General features: G+C 41.0%; 1 protein-coding gene across 1 annotated transcript in view; it reads left to right on the top strand.

The window, feature by feature from the left end:
* Positions 1–700: 700 nt before the first annotated feature.
* The window catches only part of si:ch211-236l14.4 (SITS-binding protein), a 79,450-nt gene continuing 59,885 nt past the window's right edge, over positions 701–20,265 (top strand). The window contains exons 1-2 of the mRNA XM_029758490.1: positions 701–1,879; positions 15,715–15,886. Of these exons, the coding sequence (XP_029614350.1) occupies positions 1,409–1,879; positions 15,715–15,886 (643 nt within the window). The 5' untranslated portion in view covers positions 701–1,408. The remainder of the gene's footprint in view (positions 1,880–15,714; positions 15,887–20,265) is intronic.

Here is a 20,265-nt window from a genome sequence, read left to right as displayed (position 1 = left end):
GCTGTGTTGACATGACAAATGGGTTCCGAACAGAATGGTATAGAGCTGACCAGCTTGTGGTCCTAAAAAATGGAAATGAGTTACCTCTGGTTCATCAGCCATTCATACTGTATGGGGATAAATTAATGGGAAAAGAATGGGGTTTTATGATAAACGCCAAAAATAAGGTCTGAGGTTAACACAGACTTAAATCTTACACATTTTGTTCTATGAGATAATATCAGTCAGTTAACATGACCTATATGAATTATGAAGATTTTAGGTGCTTGTTTTGATTACATAAATGCTTAAAAATTCACAAAAAGTTATGTTAGCTGAAGAAGATTGTCATAGAACAAAATGTAGAAGATCTCCTACACCTGTTTTTATCACATACCTTATTTTCAGCATTTATCCAAAAACACTACAGAAAAACCCATTCATTTCCTAATAGAATTTTAACCAACGAGCCATGGCAGGGTTAGTGCATACAAAAAGTGACCATTAGGCTATTGCTCTATGATTGATTTATATTTCTTGCGATGCAATTCAACTAAATTGCAGGCAATATTTGGGGGTTGAGACACTGACCAACCCAGATGCAACTTTGTTGCAAGCAACATAAATTGCATCCCAAATGTAGCCTACTTGTTGATGTTTCGCCCACTATAGGCCTAGGTCTACTCCATAGAAAGTCAATTGCAACCTAAAGACATTGAGTTCCAAAAATGGTTAAGCTACACAATTTTACGCCTCTCCAAATTAATATTTATTCGGGTGATATTAACTTAAGCGCAGTGTTGTACAAACGTGCAATGGCGAGCCTGCCAGTTGGAGCGCATGCAAGGGGAGCGAGCACCGGTCACTCCCCACCGCCAATGGCCTGCTCGCCCCAACCCGCTGCTCTGGGACTGCCTGTCAAGCCCAGCTCCTCGCGTCTACCGGTTCCCTTATCACTATATCTTCTCTACTCTACCTTTCTGAAGAAACAGCCTGGCGTTACGTCAGACCCGGGCAAAAACCGCAGGGCAAGCAAGTCGGCGTCTAAGGAGCTAGGCATTGCTGCCAAACCCGGGTTAAGGCTGCTCACTCACAGCTCAGCGTTCAATGTCATTAAAAAGGAACACTTTTCAACCGCGGCAGCATGTGGTAAGTCAATTTTTCTCTGATTAATTTTTCCATCCGTTGGGATTTTTTTTTACCGTTTTCACTCACATGACACTTTGACCAGTTGTCTCTGGCTGGCATAATTGCGCTAAAACTGCGGTAACACCGTGTGTTGGAGATTGTTCAAAAGTAGACTAACAAACGTTCGGCCACTTTGAAACCGACATGACATGATGATGAGGCACCCAAGCTTTTCAACAACCACTTGCAGAGATTTTTTCTTCATTTTTTAAATTTGATTCTTGATCATTTCAAAACAAACATGCCTCATGCTCGAAATAGGAACCCTAGCCCCATCCCTGAGGTAACATGGGATACGGGATTGAAGGAGATGAACGAAACTTGGAAGGGAGCTATTGCCTGTCTCGGGGTGGCAGTCTTTTTCGTCATGACCATTGGGATCATATACTGGCAAGTGGTGGATCAGCCCAACAAGAACTGGATCCTAAAGGGGAGTTATAGCGGGCTAATCTGGGAGAGACGGACTCACTCTCTGGTCATACAGACACTGACAGAAGACAAGACCTATGTGGAGATTGACGTGGGCAACGTGGGGAACCCCGATATTGAAGTGCCGTTTGTCAGGAACCTGTGCTGGCTCAATAAGACGGAGTTCTGCTATACATGGGATTCGGTGGCGGACGTTAAAATCTCTTTGGAGGTGAATGAGGCGACGGAGACGGAGTGTTATAGCATGACATGGGCGCCGGTGCACTGTCATGTGGAGCTGAAGGTACGGGAACGGTTTCTCTCTCTCTCTCTCTCTCTCTCTCTCGCTCTCTCTCGAACACATACACAGCCGATTCAGCCTGTCAGATAGATATCAGACTATTCAGAGATGTTTTATTCACATAAACCCGTCAGGATATATTTTCCAAAATTGTCGTTTCCAAATCAGTCAATTTACATACATAAGTGGCTTTTACATACATACGTGGCTTTTCTTATTGGGAGACGGGTTGGTTGTCACACTTTTTATTCATATGTGTATTTGTCAGCACCAGTATATCTTACAAGAGTCTTTTCAATATTATGAGAAAGACCAAGGTCTTTGGTTGAAATGGGGTCCCGTTTTATCCTGCATATCTTATTCCAACATGGAGTTAGTTATAACCCATCAAACTCTCTGTCCACTTGTGACAACCAGACCCATTGTGGGGTGGGTTGTCACACAGTATGGGGGTTGGTTGTCACAATGTTTGCTAGTAGCTTATTCCTTTTGTAACAGGAAATTAAGCAATATAGCATATAGTGTATTGCATATGATTGAACAATATTCCTAACAACATTCAGCATTTTATTCTTTGATAATAACATGACATGTTGAGTAAATTTGTGCGTGTGAATGTACATTTAAGACTGCTGTCCTATTTATGTTCTAAAAAATATGTGTGTGATAGGGAGGCAAGGAAGTGAGCTCTCTATAGTACAAGCAAAAAAGAGCTTAGGATTTATTGTAATGTCCCTGAACAATATGCCCTACACACCAAAATTGGTTCTGTGAAAGTTCCCAAAACATTCGTTAGGTTGTGGCAAATATTCTCATAACACAAAAACTGTCCAGTTGGACTGATGATTACACAATGTTTGTGTAAAACATTTTCCTGATGTTGCAGGAATGTTCCCAGAATGTTGCTCTCACATTTTGTTGCAGCAGTATGTTAATAATAATAACACTGTTCTAAAAACTTTACTGGTACATTGTGTTATTACATTACCTGGAAACCTAATTAGAACGTTTGGGTTCGGGGAATGTTCTTTTGTGGTTGTTACAGATGTTGTGCACAACATTTTAGTGAATGTTAGGACAACACTCCAAGGATATTTAATTTTAATATTATTTTATTTTTAATCAAAAACATTCTTTGAATGTTTTTGGTATGTTATCATCCTAATGTTAGATAAAACCCTAACTAGAATTTTAATGGTAATTTTAGCTATTATTCTGGGAACGTTACCGGTTTGCACAGTGGTTACAGTGGATTGAATTCTGACAAGGGCATTTCCAAGTGAAAGGCCTCATGAGCACTAACATAAGAGCACATCAACTTTGGTGTCAAATGAAAGCTAAGAGACTTTTTTTTTTTTTTTCATTTTTATTCATTAAGGTATATACATTTTTCATATTTTTTTATCTAAAAAAATGGAGTAAGCAAAGGCTTTGATTTCTGGTCAAACATATGGAAGAGGGGTCTTAGAAAACAGTAGAGTATAGTTCAGTACAGTACAGTTCAGTAGACTAGAGTTCAGTACAATACAGTAGAGTTTAGTACTGTACAGTACATTTGAGCACACTAACGTAGAGTACAGTATAATTTACTGTATTGTACTATACTGTACTGTACTCTACTCTACTGTACTGTGCTCTTTTGTACTGTACTAAACTGTGCTGTGCTGTACTTTTCTCTTCTGTGCTGTTCTGTGATGTCCAAACCTGTGAAACATAGATGTCTATGATTGGTACAGATTTGGTCCGGTCTGGGCTAAACCAAATTTGGTCTTGTTTGGAGGCGAAGCTCATTAGAATATAGGCCGGTATGTAGAATAATAACCACACATACAAAGGACGATTCTACATTTTTACCATGAAGAGAATGACATTCATTATTATGCATTTCTGTATTGAACAGATCAGGGACCAATGATGTCATTCTGTTACCATCATTATGTTACCATAGAATTGCCCACAATCAACACCAATTTGTTTTTATAATGGAGTTGATTATGACAACCACCCACCCAATGCTAATTAAGATGCTAGTTACCACGACTTGACCTAGGAACTCAGAAATAGGTTTGAAATATATCTCTCCCTTTCCTCTTTTCATCAAACATAATTGTTCATGGATACAGCTGCACCATCTACAGCTGCACCATCGAGAGCATCCTGACTGGTTGCATCACTGCCTGGAATGGCAAATGCTAGTCCTCCGACCGCAAGGCACAACAGAGGGTAGTGCGTACGACCCAGTACATCACTGGGGCCAAGCTTCCTGCCATCTAGGACCTATATATTAGGCGGTGTCAGAGGAAGGCCATCAAATTGTCAAAGACTCCAGCCACCCTAGTCATAGACTGTTCTCTCTGCTTCCGCACGGCAAGCGGTACCGGAGCACCAAGTCGAGGTCCAAAAGGCTTCTGAACAGCTTCTACCCCCAAGCCATAAAACTCCTGAACAGCTAATCAAAGGGCTACCTGAACTTTTTGCATTGTCCCTCCCCCCCTCTTTTACGCTCCTGCTACTCTCTGTTTATTATTTATGCATAGTCACTTTACCTCTACCTACATGTATATATTACCCCAATTACCTCGACTAACCGGTGCCCCCGCACATTGACTCTACCAGTACCCCTGGTATATAGCCTCGCTTGTTATTTTACTGCTGCTGTAGGGGGTGCGTACTGGCGGCAGAGAAGTCAGGCGCAGGAGAGCAAAAACTGATTTACAACGGCGCAGTTGAATAAATAAAACCACCGTAAACAGAACAATAAATGAATGGGTAAACAAAACCCGTTACACACCAGCATAACGTGAACAAGCACAACAATAAACAATTCCGGACAAGGACATGGGGGAAACAGAGGGTTAAATACACAACATGTAATGATGGAATTGAAACCAGGTGTGTGGGAAGACAAGACAAAACAAATTGAAAATGAAAGGTGGATCAGCGATGGCTAGAAGACCGGTGACGTCGACCGCCGAACGCCGCCCGAACAAGGAGAGGGACCGACTTCGGCGGAAGTCGTGACAGCTGCTGTTTAATAATTTGTTACTTTGATTTTCTATTTTTTACTTAACACTTATTTAAATGTTTTTCTTAACTTAAAGCATGGTTGGTTAAGGGCTTGTAAGTAAGCATTTCACTGTAAGGTCTACACCTGTTGTATTCGGCACATGTGACAAATACAATTAGATTTGATACCCCCATTTTCTTTTACTTTCACCTACACTACCATTCAAAATTTTGGGTCAAATTTCGCTGTTTGTGTCCATTAAAATATAATCAAATTGATCAGAAATACAGTGTAGGAATTGATAATGTTGTAAATGACTATTGTAGCTGGAAACGGCTGATTTTTAATGGAATATCTACATAGGCGTACAGAGGCCCATTATCAGCAACCATCACTCCTGTGTTCCAATGGCACGTTGTGTTAGCTAATCCAAGTTGATCATTTTAAAAGGCTAATTGATCATTAGAAAACCCTTTTGCAATTATATGTTAGCACAGCTGAAAACTGTTATGCTGATTAAAGAAGCAATAAAACTGGCCTTCTTTAGACTTGTTGAGCATCAGCATTTGTGGGTTTGACTACAGGATCAAAATGGCCAGAAACAAAGACCTTTCTTCTGAAACTCGTCAGTCAAGTCTTGTTCTGAGAAATGAAGGCTATTCCATGCGAGAAATTGCCAAGAAACTGAAGATCTCGTACAACACTGTTGTCACGACTGATTTGGACTGGTGTAGAGGCGGAATCAGATGCAGGAGACAGAGGTGCTGGAGGTGAGTGTCTTTTAATGAACTGACACACACAAAGGCCGAAAAGCACAGGGCGCTACACAAAGTTTGCCTGGGAGAAACACTTTCCCATAAAACACAAAAATATATATTCCACGGCACAAAAGGCAAGGAGCGCAGCCCGGTAAATCCTTTGACAAAAACTGTCGGAAAACACAACGTACCCAAAATACCTCCCACCGTCCTGAGTGGACAATAAACAATCCCGCACAAAATCCCAACTGAAAACACACATTAAATAAGCCCCCACTAATGACAGACACAAAACAGGTGCGGAACAGACAGACAAAACTAAAAGACACAGAAACAACGATCAGTGGCAGCTAATAGTGCGGCGACGACAACCGCCGAGCGCCGCCCGACCAAGGAGGGGCGCCACTTTCGTTGGATCCTGTGACAACTGTGTACTACTCCCTTCACAGAACAGCACAAACTGGCTCTAAGCAGAATAGAAAGATGAGTGGGACGCCCCGGTGCACAACTGAGCAAGAGGACAAGTACATTAGAGTGTCTAGTTTCAGAAACAGATGCCTCACAAGTCCTCAACTGGCAGCTTCATTAAATAGTACCAGCAAAACACCAGTCTCACCGTCAACAGTGAAGAGGCGACTCCGGGATGCTGGACTTCTAGGCAGATTTGCACAGAAAAAGCCATATCTCAGACTGGCCAATAAAAAGAAAAGATTAAGATAGGAAAAATAACAGTCACTGGACCAAGGAAGATTGGAAAAAAGTGTTATGGACAGACAAATTTAAGTTTGAAGTGTTCGGATCACAAGAAGAAAGAACAACATTCGTGAGACACAGAAAAAATGAAAAGATGCTGGAGGGGTGCTTGACGCAATCTGTCAAGCGTAGTGGAGGCAATGTGATGGTCTGGGGGTGCTTTGGTGGTGGTAAAGTGGGAGATTTGTACAGGGTAAAAGGGATCTTGAAGAAGGAAGGCTATCACTCCATTTTGCAACGCCATGCCATACCTTGTGCACGGCGTTTAATTGGAGCCAATTTCCTCCTACAACAGGACAATGACCCAAAGCACAGCTCCAAACTATGCAAGAAGTATTTAGGGAACAAGCAGTCAGCTGGTATTCTGTCTATATTGGAGTGGCCAGCACAGTCACTGGATCTCAACCCTATTGAGTTGTTGTGGGAGCAGCTTGACCATATGGTACGTAAGAAGTGCCCATCAAGCCAATCCAACTTGTGGGAGGTGCTTCAGGAAGCATGGGGTGAAATCTCTTCAGATTCCCTCAACAAATTGACAACTAGAATGCCAAAGATCTGCAAGGCTGTAATTGCTGCAAATTATGGAATCTTTGACAAAAGCAAAGGACACTAGAGGTCGACCGATTCATCGGAATGGCCGATTAATTAGGGCCGATTTCAAGTTGTCATAACAATCGGAAATTGCTATTTTAGGAAGCCGATTTGGCCGATTGTTTTTTGTTGTTGTTTTTTTTACCTTTATTTAACTAGGCAAGTCAGTTAAGAACACATTCTTATTTTCAATGACGGCCTAGGAACGGTGGGTTAACCTCTCTGGGCTAGGTGACAATCTTAGGACATTATGTTATACAATACATGCATGTCTGTTCAATCAAGTTCATATTTATATCAAAAACCAGCTTTTTACATTAGCATGTGACTAGCATGTGACTAGCATTCCCACCGAACACTTCCGGTGAATTTACTAAATTACTCACGATAAACGTTCACAAAAAACATAACAATTATTTTAAGAATTATAGATACAGAACTCCTCTATGCACTCGATATGTCCGATTTTAAAATAGCTTTTCGGCGAAAGCACATTTTGCAATATTCTAAGTAGATAGCCCTGTGATGCCGGGCTAGCTATTTAGACACCCAGCAAGTTTAGCACTCACCAAAGTCAGATTTACTATAAGAAAAATGTTATTACCTTTGCTGTCTTCATCAGAATGCACTCCCAGGACTTCTACTTCAATAACAAATGTTGGTTTGGTCCCAAATAATCCATTGTTATATCCAAATAGCGGCATTTTGTTCGTGCGTTCAAGACACTATCCGAAATGGTAAATAAGGGTTACGAGCACGACGCATTTCGTGACAAAATATTTCTAAATATTCTATTACCGTACTTCGAAGCATGTCAACTGCTGTTTAAAATCAATTTTTATGCAATTTTTCTCGTAAAAAAGCGATAATATTCCGACCGGGAAATCATTTTTTATTACAAAGAGAGTGAAAGTAAAAGCATGCTATCCCCTCATGCACGAGCCTCAGTCTGATGGCCCTCTGATAGAGCACTTGCCAAACGCGCTAGTGTGTTTCAGCCTGGGCCTTGAATTACGTCATTCAGCTTTTTCCCGGGTTCTGAGAGCCTATGGGAGCCGTAGGAAGTGTCACGTCATGCCAGAGATCCCCTGTTTTTGTTAGAGATGATCAAGGAGGGCAAGAAATGGTCAGACAGGCCACTTCCTGTAAGGAATCTTCTCAGGTTTTGGCCTGCCAAATGAGTTATGTTATACTCACAGACACCATTCAAACAGTTTTAGAAACTTTAGGGTGTTTTCTATCCAAAGCCAATAATTATATTCATATTATAGTTACTGGGCAGGAGTAGTAACCAGATTAAATCGGGTACGTTTTTTATCCGGCCGTGCAAATACTGCCCCCTAGCCCCAACAGGTTAACTGCCTTGTTCAGGGGCAGAATGACAGATTTTTATCTTGTCAGCTCAGGGATTCAATCTTGCAACCTTACGGTTAACTAGTCCAACCCTCTAACCACCTGATTTACATTGCACTCCATGAGGTTACGCGAATGCAGTAAGAAGCTAAGGTAAGTTGCTAGCTAGCATTAAACTTATCTTATAAAAACAATCAATCAATCATAATCACTAGTTAACTACACATGGTTGATGATATTACTAGTTTATCTAGCCTGTCCTGCGTTGCATATAATCGCTTAGGTACACGTTGTTCCAACCATAAACATCAATGCCTTTCTTAAAATCAATACACAAGTATATATTTTTAAACCTGCATATTTAGTTAATATTGCCTGCTAACATGAATTTCTTTTAACTAGGGAAAATGTGTCACTTCTCTTGCAAACAGAGTCAGGGTATATGCAGCAGTTTGGGCCGCCTGGCTCATTGCGAACTGTGAAGACTATTTCTTCCTAACAAAGACAGCCGACTTCGCCAAACGGGGATGATTTAACAAAAGCGCATTTGCGAAAAAAGCACAATCGTTTCACGACTGTGCCTAACCATAAACATCAATGCCTTTCTTAAAATCAATACACAGAAGTATATATTTTTAAACCTGCATATTTAGCTAAAAGGAATCCAGGTTAGCAGGCAATATTAACCAGGTGAAATTGTGTCATTTTGCGTTCATTGCACACAGTCAGGGTATATGCAACAGTTTCGGTCGCCTGGCTCGTTGCAAACTAATTTGCCAGAATTTTACGTAATTATGACATAACACTGAAGGTTGTGCAATGTAACAGGAATAATGTTTTGTTTTCGAGATGATAGTTTCCGGATTCGACCATATTAATGACCTAAGGCTCGTGTTTCTGTGTGTTATTATGTTATAATTAAGTCTATGATTTGATAGAGCAGTCTGACTGAGCGATGGTAGGCAGCAGCAGGCTCGTAAGCATTCATTCAAAATAGCACTTTCGTGCATTTTGCCAGCAGCCCTTCGCAATGCATTGTGCTGTTTATGACTTCAAGCCTGTCAACTCCCAAGATTAGGCTGGTGTAACCGATATGGAATGGCTAGCTAGTTGGCCGGGTGCACGCTAATAGCGTTTCAAACGTCACTCGCTCTGAGACTTGGAGTAGTTTTTTCCCTTCCTCTACATGGGTAACGCTGCTTCGAGGGTGGCTGTTGTCGATGTGTTCCTGGTTTGAGCCCAGGTAGGAGCGAGGAGAGGGACGGAAGCTATATTGCTACACTGGCAATACTAAAGTGCCTATAAGAACATCCAATAGTCAAAGGTATATGAAATACAAATCGTATAGAGAGAAATAGTCCTATAATTCCTATAATAATATAATAACTACAACCTAAAACTTCTTACCTGGGAATATTGAAGACTCATGTTAAAAGGAACCACCAGCTTTCATATTTCTCATGTTCTGAGCAAGGAACTTAACGTTAGCTTTTTTACATGGCACATATTGCACTTTTACTTTCTTCTCCAACACTTTGTTTTTGCATTATTTAAACCAAATTGAACATGTTTCATTATTTATTTGAGGCTAAATTGATTTTATTCGTGTATTATATTAAGTTAAAATAAGTGTTCATTCAGTATTGTTGTAATTGTCATTATTACAAATAAATAAATAAAATAAAAAAATCGGCTGATTAATCGGTGCCGGCCGCTTTTGACCATTCAATAATCGGTATCGGTATCGGCGTCGAAAAAAATCATAATCGGTCGACCTCTAAAGGACACAATTATTATTTCAATTAAAAATTATTATTTATAACCTTGTCAACGTCTTGACTATATTTCTTATTCATTTTGCAACTGATTTCATGTATGTTTTCATGGAAAACAAGGACATTTCTAAGTGACCCCAAACTTTTGAACGGTAGTGTATGAAAAACATTTATATCATGCTGACATAAATTGACCAGATGGAGGAGTTCTTTCAAAGAATTCACATATTTGAACCTTAAAAAATAACACACAGTGCCATTTTGATTGGGAGTAATTAGCACTGTGACAACCAACTCCTGAGATAAACAGCCCCAGTCTCCTCTATACTTTAATATTTAGCCTATTTTTCATAATTAACAGTGAAGCTTTTTGGATTGTGTGCACTAGGCCAACTGTTTGTAGCCTATTGTTTGTAGAATTTTTGGGGGACTGACAAATTAGTTAATTGATTGTTAAAATGTACCCAGGAAACAGTTTCATTTGTGACTCGTTTCAGCAAACTAGGCGTATGTCGCGGGTCACTACTTCACAGGAGAGCCATTTGAACGTAAACAATTTTTTTGCTGTTGCCAGAAATGCCTTCTGGAACATGTGAACTTTTGTGTGCCTTAATAACAAACTTGTATGCGATTTGTAAATACAAATAAATTGTTAAATTACGAGCCTAGTTGGTTAAGCCACAGAAAAAGTAGTAACATTCCCACAAGCCATGATTGGCTGAGATAATGAGTGGGCTGGACATGCCGAGAGAGGAGTTCAGATTGGTCTGCCATATAGAAGGCTTCTGTCTGTTTGAGCTGGTCAGTCTATGTTCGTCATTCTGTCGAACGCAGCTTTTTTTATGTATCGTGTAGTGGAGCTGCATAAGGGTTGATCTCCACTTTCTGGAGGATCGAGTTTTGAAATCAGTGGAATTAGAGTATGACATCTAAAGAAATTGAGAAAATACCTGTCTCCGGATGACATCTTAAAACTAAGGGCAACCATGGCATGGCATCCGTGACAGTCCATCATGCATGATGATGTATACAGGTAAGATAGTCTCGCTAGCTACATTTTCAGATATTACACTTTTCTAATTTTGACAGAAAGTGGTTTCATTTCAAGCTAAAGTGTACTGTTAGCTAGCTAGCTGACGTTAGCTGGCTGGCTCGCTAGCTAACGTTACATGTATGATGTTATTATTCGTGTCTCAGAGCTGTTTGCTTTGCTAGATAGAGCCTAATGTTAGCTAGCTGTCTCGCTGGCTTGCTAGCTAGCTAACATTACGTGTATGATGTTATTATTTGTATCTTGTATTTGCTTTACTTGTTAGAGCCTAATGTTAGCTAGCTAACATTGAATCTGGTTGGTTAGCTCCCATCCGATTCATGCAGGGTAGTAACGACATTATTTGGCACTATGTTCATTGTTGTTTAACTAGCTAACGTTAGCTGGCTGGCTCGCTAGCTAACGTTACGTGATGTGTATGATCTTACACGTTGTTTACCTAGCTAGGTTCATTGTTTACCTAGCTAGCTAGCTACATAACTTAAAAAAAGACTCCACTATGCAAGTAACCATTTCAGGTAAGTTTGTAAATTCAGTCTGAGTATGCCAGAGCGCAGAATAACTGATGAATTTATGAATGCATAACACCCGTTGAATATGGCCAGTGTCAGTAAACGTCGGCAAAAAAGCGTAATGAAATTGTTGCCAGCAGAGCTGGTTAGGCTGTTTTCATGTTATCCAGAGGTAAACAAATCAAAGGTCAGAGCGTCAAGTCTGCGTTCCGAATGCTCCGAGAGCGAAACGAGATGGGTGGGGCTAAAGCTTAAGAGGGTGTGAACGATGCTGAATGGGTGTAGACAAAGAAGAGCTCTTCACTAGGTGCCAAAACTTTTAAAGGCCATTCTCTCAAAAGTGAGTTTACAAGTTTATCAACTTTCAAAGCAGAGTTGCTTTCCCATTGTTCCTCAAACATGCATTGTATGATATACAATTTTGTAGCTCTGAGTCTCATCTTTTATCGAATGTAAAAAACACAATTTCAAATTTTGCTACATAAGACCAATTTGAACCAGTTGGTCACATTTATCCTAGACATTTATATTATTTGGTTGAACTTCAATACATTTTAATCAGATATCCAGTGCGTGCACGATGCACAGACATGGCTGTGGAAAGGAAGCAGGATCTTCAACGTCCAGTCTGCTTCGCCATGGCACTGGGTTCTAAGACCACAGAATGACTGTCCTTCAGTCCCTCCTGTTGCCTAATGATTAAATACTTAACAATTCGGATGTTTTGAAAGTTTAATCCTTGTATTGGTACATTCCCTGGCATAAGTCTGTTGTCCCGTGTCATTTGGCGATTCCAGTGGGTTTATATCCTAAAAGAATGTCATTTCATAAGTCCCAAATCCTATCACGTGTGTGAGAGAAATTTGAAGATGATGTTATAATGCTGTTATTGCATCAAATGGTTGTTTTATGCAACAGAATAAGGGGTTGTTAGAACACTCATCTAGAGCACTCAATCGATTCACTTTATATGTGTGTGTTGTCTTGATCGGCTCCCTTATTAATAAGTGAATAAAGATTTAGTTTAAGTATAACTCTGACTTGTGTGATAAATTTGTCTCTCCTCATTCGATAGTAAATAAATTAACTATCACATGTGTCTCAGGTGACCGCCTGGCACTTGTATAAATTCCTGGCACGGAGCGGAAAATACTTGGAGGAAAAGCAGAATGAACATCATAGAGACTAGGGTGAAAGAATACAAATGTGGCGTGATTTGGTTTACGTGGACATATTTTCTTCTTTAGGCTACAGTGAAGTGGTGAAGTGGAGATGACCATGTTCTATGCACATTTGAATATTGTAGGCCTGTCATTTTTCATTTGATTCAATGTCACATGCAATTATTATTCCACATAATTCACCAGCTTTACTATAAGTGGAATATTGATCAGGTGGATTATAATTTTTTTTATGTAACCAATTTTGATGCCCAAAAATGACAAAGCACACTTGCTTACAGTACTACAGTACTTATCACAATTTGATTAGAGTATATAATGAGTATGTGGAGTGCAATATTTTGCCAGTTACACTGTAAAGATGCCATGAATTTGACAGTAAGAAAAGTGGCAAGTACATTACTGTATTTTATATTGCAGTAAATCTACTGTAATCTAAATACATTATCAAAGCAAGTGCTGTGTAATTACACCCAGTACGATACCATACAATTGCATGTATTATACTGTAAAAAAGTCAATGCTACTGTAATCATAATGAATGAATGAATGGATAAATTAATTAATGCAATTCATTTTTTTTCACCTTTATTTAACCAGGTAGGCTAGTTGAGAACAAGTTCTGATTTGCATTGAGGGGAGGGGTTTGTATTTCACAGTATTTTACTGCAATTACATAGGATTGGTGTAAGTAGGTTGGCTGCTAGGTAATGTGTTTATGAATATTTGGTGTTTTATATCACTTGCACTACTAAAGGCCTTAACAAAGGCTTCCAAACTGGCAGTGACTACAGCGCAAAACAGACCAAAAAGAAATGGCAAAATGTTCAACCATTTAAGGCTTAAAGGCCCAATGCAGCCATTTTTATATACATTTTAAATCATTTCTGGGTAACAATTAAGTAGATTACTGTAATAGTTTTCCATTCAAAAGGTTAAAAAAATAATCATAAATAGCTTTTTAGCAACAACTTTTTCTCTCTTTGTTATTGGTTTATTAACTAATTTACCACCTGGTGATGTCACCAGGCAAGCTGAAACCCCACCCATTCAAAACATGCTGATTATATACACTGAGTGTACTAAACATTAGGAACACCTGCTCTTTCCATGACATAGACTGACCAGGTGATTGCAGGTGAAAGCTATGACCCCTTATTGATGTCACCTGTTAAATCCACTTCAATCAGTGTAGATGAAGGGGAGGAAACAGGTTAAAGAATAACTTTTAAGCCTTGAGACAATTGAGACATGGATTGTGTGTGTGTGTGCTATTCGGAGGGTGAATTGACAAGACAACATATTTAAATGCCTTTGAACGGGGTATGGTAGTAGATGCCAGGCGCACCAGTTTGAGTGTGTCAAGAACTACAATGCTGCTGTGGTTTTCACGCTCAGCAGTTTCCCGTGCGTATCAAGAATGGTCTATCATCCAAAGGACATAACACTGATCACATTTGTTCACAGTGTAACGTTTTACAGTGTTAGTTTCATCAGCTGTTGTACAAAATGATACGAAACACAGGAAAAACTGAATTGTTGACTGCACTAGGCCTTTAAGACGTGTTACCACTCCAACCTATCCCCTATACAATTTAAATTGATGGGGCAATATAACCACATAGGGATTAAATTGGTAGACCAGTCTCACTAACGGATGCAACAAATATAGCTTTTTACAAGGTATGCCTCAAAATATGTTATTGAGCCAGAAACAACAATACCATGCACCCACTTGTGGTCAAAAGTATTTTTGCGCTCCAAAAATACGGAACGATGCTGTATTCTGTGGGGTATGATTGCAGTACCCTTGAAATACAGCAAATCTTTCCCCACCCACAATGCACCATAGTTTACAATATGCTGCAGTAAAATGTTTCACAGTATTTTACTGTTGATGATACCCCAAATTACTCTATAAATGACAGTTTTGCGTTACAGCGTACAGTTAAGTCAACTGGATATAGCGATCACTATAATTAAGATTTTATTGGATAAATTTGTTGTAAACTTGTTCTGACAGGCTACACCTAAGTGTTTTCCAGATATGGCAGATTTGTCTGGATAATTTGTTGATAATTTATGCAGCATCTACGTATTACACCTCTCTTGGCCGTATGAAATCTAAAAGAGCTACTTCTGATTTATTAATATATTTATTGAAATCACAGCTCTTGGTAGAAAAGTCTGTTGCCCTCTGTTGCCCTACAACCAGCTCATTATTTTTGTAGACAGCACTTTTTAAGTTAGATCTTCAACGCTCGTCTGCTCTTCCATTGCTCCTCCTTTTTCTTCCCCCTTCTCCTCCTCCTCCCCCTTCTCCTCCTCCTCCCCCCTCCTCCTTTATTTTTTATGACGATATGTATTAGGGTTTGAGGTTGATTCTAGATGACACTCAAGACCTCAGATCAACCCCTTTAGATTTTCCAACTCTGTCTCAATCTCTGTTTTCTTCCACTGTGTATTCTTTATCATTCAACTACCTTTCATCTATCTCTCATCATTTTCCTCCCTCCTTCTTTACCTTGTTTCAATTCACCTTTCTCTCCCTGTTGTTTCTTTAGAGGAATATTCTCTCTTCCTCCCGCCTTCCACTGTCACGAGCCCCGGCTCTTTTTTCTCTTTGTCCATCTCTCACTCCCTCTTGCCAGTGTATTAATCTCCTCTCTCTGTCTTTTCCAACCATCTAATTCTCTCTCTCCTCCTCCTATTTCACTCACTCTTTAACTGTATGTCTTCTCTAACTGTGTGTGTGTGTGTGTGTGTGTGTGTGTGTGTGTGTGTGTGTGTGTGTGTGTGTGTGTGTGTGTGTGTGTGTGTGTGTGTGTGTGTGTGTGTGTGTGTGTCCCCTCCCCAGGACTGCTTCTCCATGGCTAACATGTCGTGGTACGGTGGTGCCAGTGTCCAGAACCAGAGCTGGCCAATCAACGAGCAGAATGTCACCATGCAGCCGTTCACTGTTAGCAACCTCAGGGACAACCCCTCTGGCTTTGGCTCAGTCCTCGAACGCTATTTCCTGGGCTCGTCAGGTAAGGGGTCGTCGCCTTGACAACGAGCGCAATATCTGGTCCGTCGGCTTAATAACGGGTGCAGAATGAGAATGTTGAGCTAAAAGTTGCCCCTATTCACTGATACAGGGTTAGAGACATTTTCCACACCCTAATGGTTATGGTTAGGACAGGGGAAGGGATATCTGATTCTACATCTGTGGTTATTGGTGACTTTATGAGTCACAGGGACAGGGGGAAGCCCTGTCGTTGTTCTTTTGTTGACTTACTGTATCACTTACAGGCCTACGGGACACATGGTCTGTAAATAGTGTAACACAATACAGGTTGTCCCTGGGTTTATTCATTGAGAGATTATACTACAAAGAGCAGCAAACCACCAAATGTACATGAACTCCTAGGGATGCAGCCCTAATTGCCTTTTGTTTCTATTATTAGAAGCAACAGATTACTTTATTGGAAAGGTTATTTTGGGGGGGGTGTTGGTTTTATCGGGATAGGAGTGTGGGGAATGCCATGCTAGTGGTCCCAGCCGGATGTAAATGTGTGTGTGTGTGATGAGGGGTATTGCAATGACCCCTGGGGACTATGGACCACCACGCCTGCTATGTGTGGCATGTGTGACAGGGCTTCTGAGCTCCAAACCCAGTCTCTGCTTAAAGTGAGCCATATGTAAACGCCAAACACACACACACACACACACACACACACACACACACACACACACACACACACACACACACACACACACACACACACACACATACACATACACAATGAGAAAAGGGTACAACATACAAACACATCTTAATGCAATGTGTGTGAGTCAAGGTTTGTTTGTGTACGTGTGTGTCTGTGTTTGTGTGTATGTGCGCACGCGTGTGTCTGTGTGTGTGTGTGTGTACACATGTGTGAGTGAGAGAGTGTACCATGACTGTGTGTGTGTGTGTGTGTGTGTGTTGGAGCTAAAACATGCTAATCTTTGTCCCAGACAGCTTTGCCAGTCCAGATCAGATCATGGGGCAATACATCAACTAAAGGCCATAATTATCATCATGTGATACAAACAAAGGCCCTTTGTGATTCATCAGACCATTGTGTCCTCACACACACACACACACACATACACACCCACACACACACACACACACACACACACACACACACACACACACACACACACACACACACACACACACACACACACACACACTTATATAACACAGTAGCAGGGACTTAACTGTCACATGACTTAAATCTCTTTTCCACCTTCTGAGAGGGCAGCAGTAATGTCCAGGACCTTTTAACCCTCTATCTATCACTGTGCTTTGAAGACAAATAACAAAAGTGTTCTGGGCTGAAGCTACTGTCGCTATCTCTGGGCATAGCAAAGCTGATCCACAACCATGCCAGACATGCTAATGTGATACTAATGCTAACATTTTGCAGGTAATATTTCCTCATTCAAAATTAACACAGAATAAAATGTAGTGCCGGTTTCCCAGACACAGATTAAGCCTAGTCCTGGATTAAAAAGCTTCTCCATTAAAAGCGCTTTTCAAATCAAATCAAATTGTATTGGTAACATACACATATTTAGCAGATGTGATTGTGGGTGGAACGAAATGCTTGTGTTCCTAGCTCCAACAGTGCAGTAATATCTAGCAATTCACAACAATACACACAAATCTAGAAGTAAATAATGGAATTAAGAAATATATACATATTAGGACGAGCAATGTCAGAGTGGCATTGACTAAAATACAGTAAAATAGAATACAGTCACGCCTGCTCCCTCTCTCCCTCCCTGGCGCTCGAGGGCGCCAGGCTGCCCTGCATTACGCACTCCTGACACCATCATTACACACACCTGCTTCCCTCGTCACGTGCATCAGCGACCATTTGGACACACCTGGACTCAATCACCTGTATTATTTCCTTCCCTATATTTGTCTGGCCCCCAGCTCTGCTCCCCGCTTCCGCATTGATTGTCGTATGTCTCTGTTTTACCCGGTTCTGATGCTGTTCCTGTCCTGTTCCATGTCTGTGTAAATTAAATGTTCACTCTCCGTACCTGCTTCTCATCTCCAGCGTTGGTTCGTACAGTATACAGTATATACATATGAAATTAGTAAAGCGGTATGTAAACATTATTAAAGTGACTAGTGTTCCATTATTCAAGTCACCATTGATTCCATGACTATGTATCCAGGGCAGCAGCCTCTAAGGTGCAGGGTTGAGTAACTGGGGGGTAGCTGGCTAGTGATGGCTGTTTAATAGTCTGATGGCCTTGAGATAGAAGCTGTTTTTCAGTCTCTCAGTCCCAGCTTTGATGCACCTGTACTGACCTCGCCTTCTGGATGATAGCGGAGTGACCAGGCCGTGGCTCGGGTGGTTGATGTCCTTGATGATCTTTTTGGCCTGCTTCTGACATCGGGTGCTGTAGGTGTCCTGGAGGGCAGGCAGTGTGCCCCCGGTGATGCCTTAGGTAGACCGCACCACCCTCTGGAGATCCCTGCGGTTGCAGGCAGTGCAGTTGCTGCATCAGGCGAGGATACAGCCCGACAGGATGCTCTCAATTGTGCATCTGTATAAGTTTGTGAGGGTCTTAGGGGCCAAGCCAAATTTATTCAGCCTCCTGAGGTTGAAGAGGCGCTATTGTGCCTTCTTCACCACACTGTCTGTGTGAGTGGACAATTTCAGATTGTCAGTGTTGTGTATGCCGAGGAACTTGTAGCTTACCTTGAAGCCCAACTCTGTTGTGTCGTCTGCAAACTTGATGATTGAGTTGGAGGCCTGTGTGGTCACGCATTCATGGATGAACAGGGAGTACAGGAGGGGGCTGAGTATGCACCCTTGTGGGGCCCCTGTGTTGAGGATTAATTTAGTGGAGGTGTTAATTCCTACCTTCACCACCTGGGGGCGGCCCGTCAGAAGGTCCAGGACCCAGTTGCACAGGGCGGAGTTCAGACTAGAGGTTGGCCGATTAATCGGAATGGCTGATTAATTAGGGCCGATTTCAAGTTTTCATAACAATCGGAAATCGGTATTTTTGAACGTCGATTTGGCCCATTTTTTATTTTTTTTTAGACCTTTATTTAACTAGACAAGTCAGTTAAGAACACATTCTTATTTTCAGTGATGGCCTAGGAACGGTGGGTTAACTGCCTTGTTCAGGGGCAGAAAGACAGATTTTTACCTTGTCAGCTCGGGGATTCAATCTTGCAACCTTACAGTTAACTAGTCCAACGCTCTAACCACCTGCTTTACATTGCACTCCACGAGGAGCCTGCCTGTTACGCGAATGCAGTAAGAAGCCAAGGTAAGTTGCTAGCTAGCATTAAACTTATCTTATAAAAAACAATCAATCAATCATAATCACCAGTTAACTACACATGGTTGATGATATTACTAGTTTATCTAGCCTGTCCTGCGTTGCATATAATCGCTTCGGTACACGTTGCTCCAACCATAAACATCAATGCCTTCCCCCAAACGGGGATGATTTAACAAAAGCGCATTTGCGAAAAAAGCACAATCAATGCACGACTGTACCTAACCATAAACATCAATGCCTTATTAAAATCAATACACAGAAGTATATATTTTTAAACCTGCATATTTAGCTAAAAGGAATCCAGGTTAGCAGGCAATATTAACCAGGTGAAATTGTGTCATTTCTCTTGCGTTCATTGCACGCAGAGTCAGGGTATATGCAACAGTTTGGGCCGCCTGGCTCGTTGCGAACTAATTTGCCAGAATTTTACGTAATTATGACATAACATTGAAGGTTGTGCATTGTAACAGGAATATTTAGACTTAGGGATGCCACCCGTTAGATAAAATATGGAATGGTTCCGTATTTCACTGAAAGGAAAAACGTTTTGTTTTCGAGATGATAGTTTCCGGATTCGACCATATTAATGACCAAAGACTCGTATTTCTGTGTGTTATTATGTTATAATTAAGTCTATGATTTGATAGAGCAGTCTGACTGAGCGGTGGTAGGCAGCAGCAGGCTCGTAAGCGTTCATTCAAACAGCACTTTCGTGCGTTTTGCCAGCAGCTCTTCACTGTGCTTCAAGCATTGCGCTGTTTATGACTTCAAGCCTATCAACTCCCAAGATTAGGCTGGTGTAACCGATGTGAAATGGCTAGCTAGTTAGCAGGTGCGCGATAATAGCGTTTCAAACATCACTCGCTCTGAGACTTGGAGTAGTTCTTCCCCTTGCTCTGCATGGGTAACGCTGCTTCGAGGGTGGCTGTTGTCGATGTGTTCCTGGTTCGAGCCCAGGTAGGAGCGAGGAGAGGGACGGAAGCTATACTGTTACACTGGCAGTACTAAAGTGCCTATAAGAACATCCAATAGTCAAAGGTATATGAAATACAAATCGTATAGA

Source organism: Salmo trutta, chromosome 7 (genome assembly GCF_901001165.1).
Source record: "Salmo trutta chromosome 7, fSalTru1.1, whole genome shotgun sequence".
NCBI classification, from domain to species: Eukaryota; Metazoa; Chordata; class Actinopteri; order Salmoniformes; family Salmonidae; genus Salmo; species Salmo trutta.
Note: the sequence above shows the minus strand (reverse complement) of the source record. Positions and strands in the feature narration are given on the sequence as shown.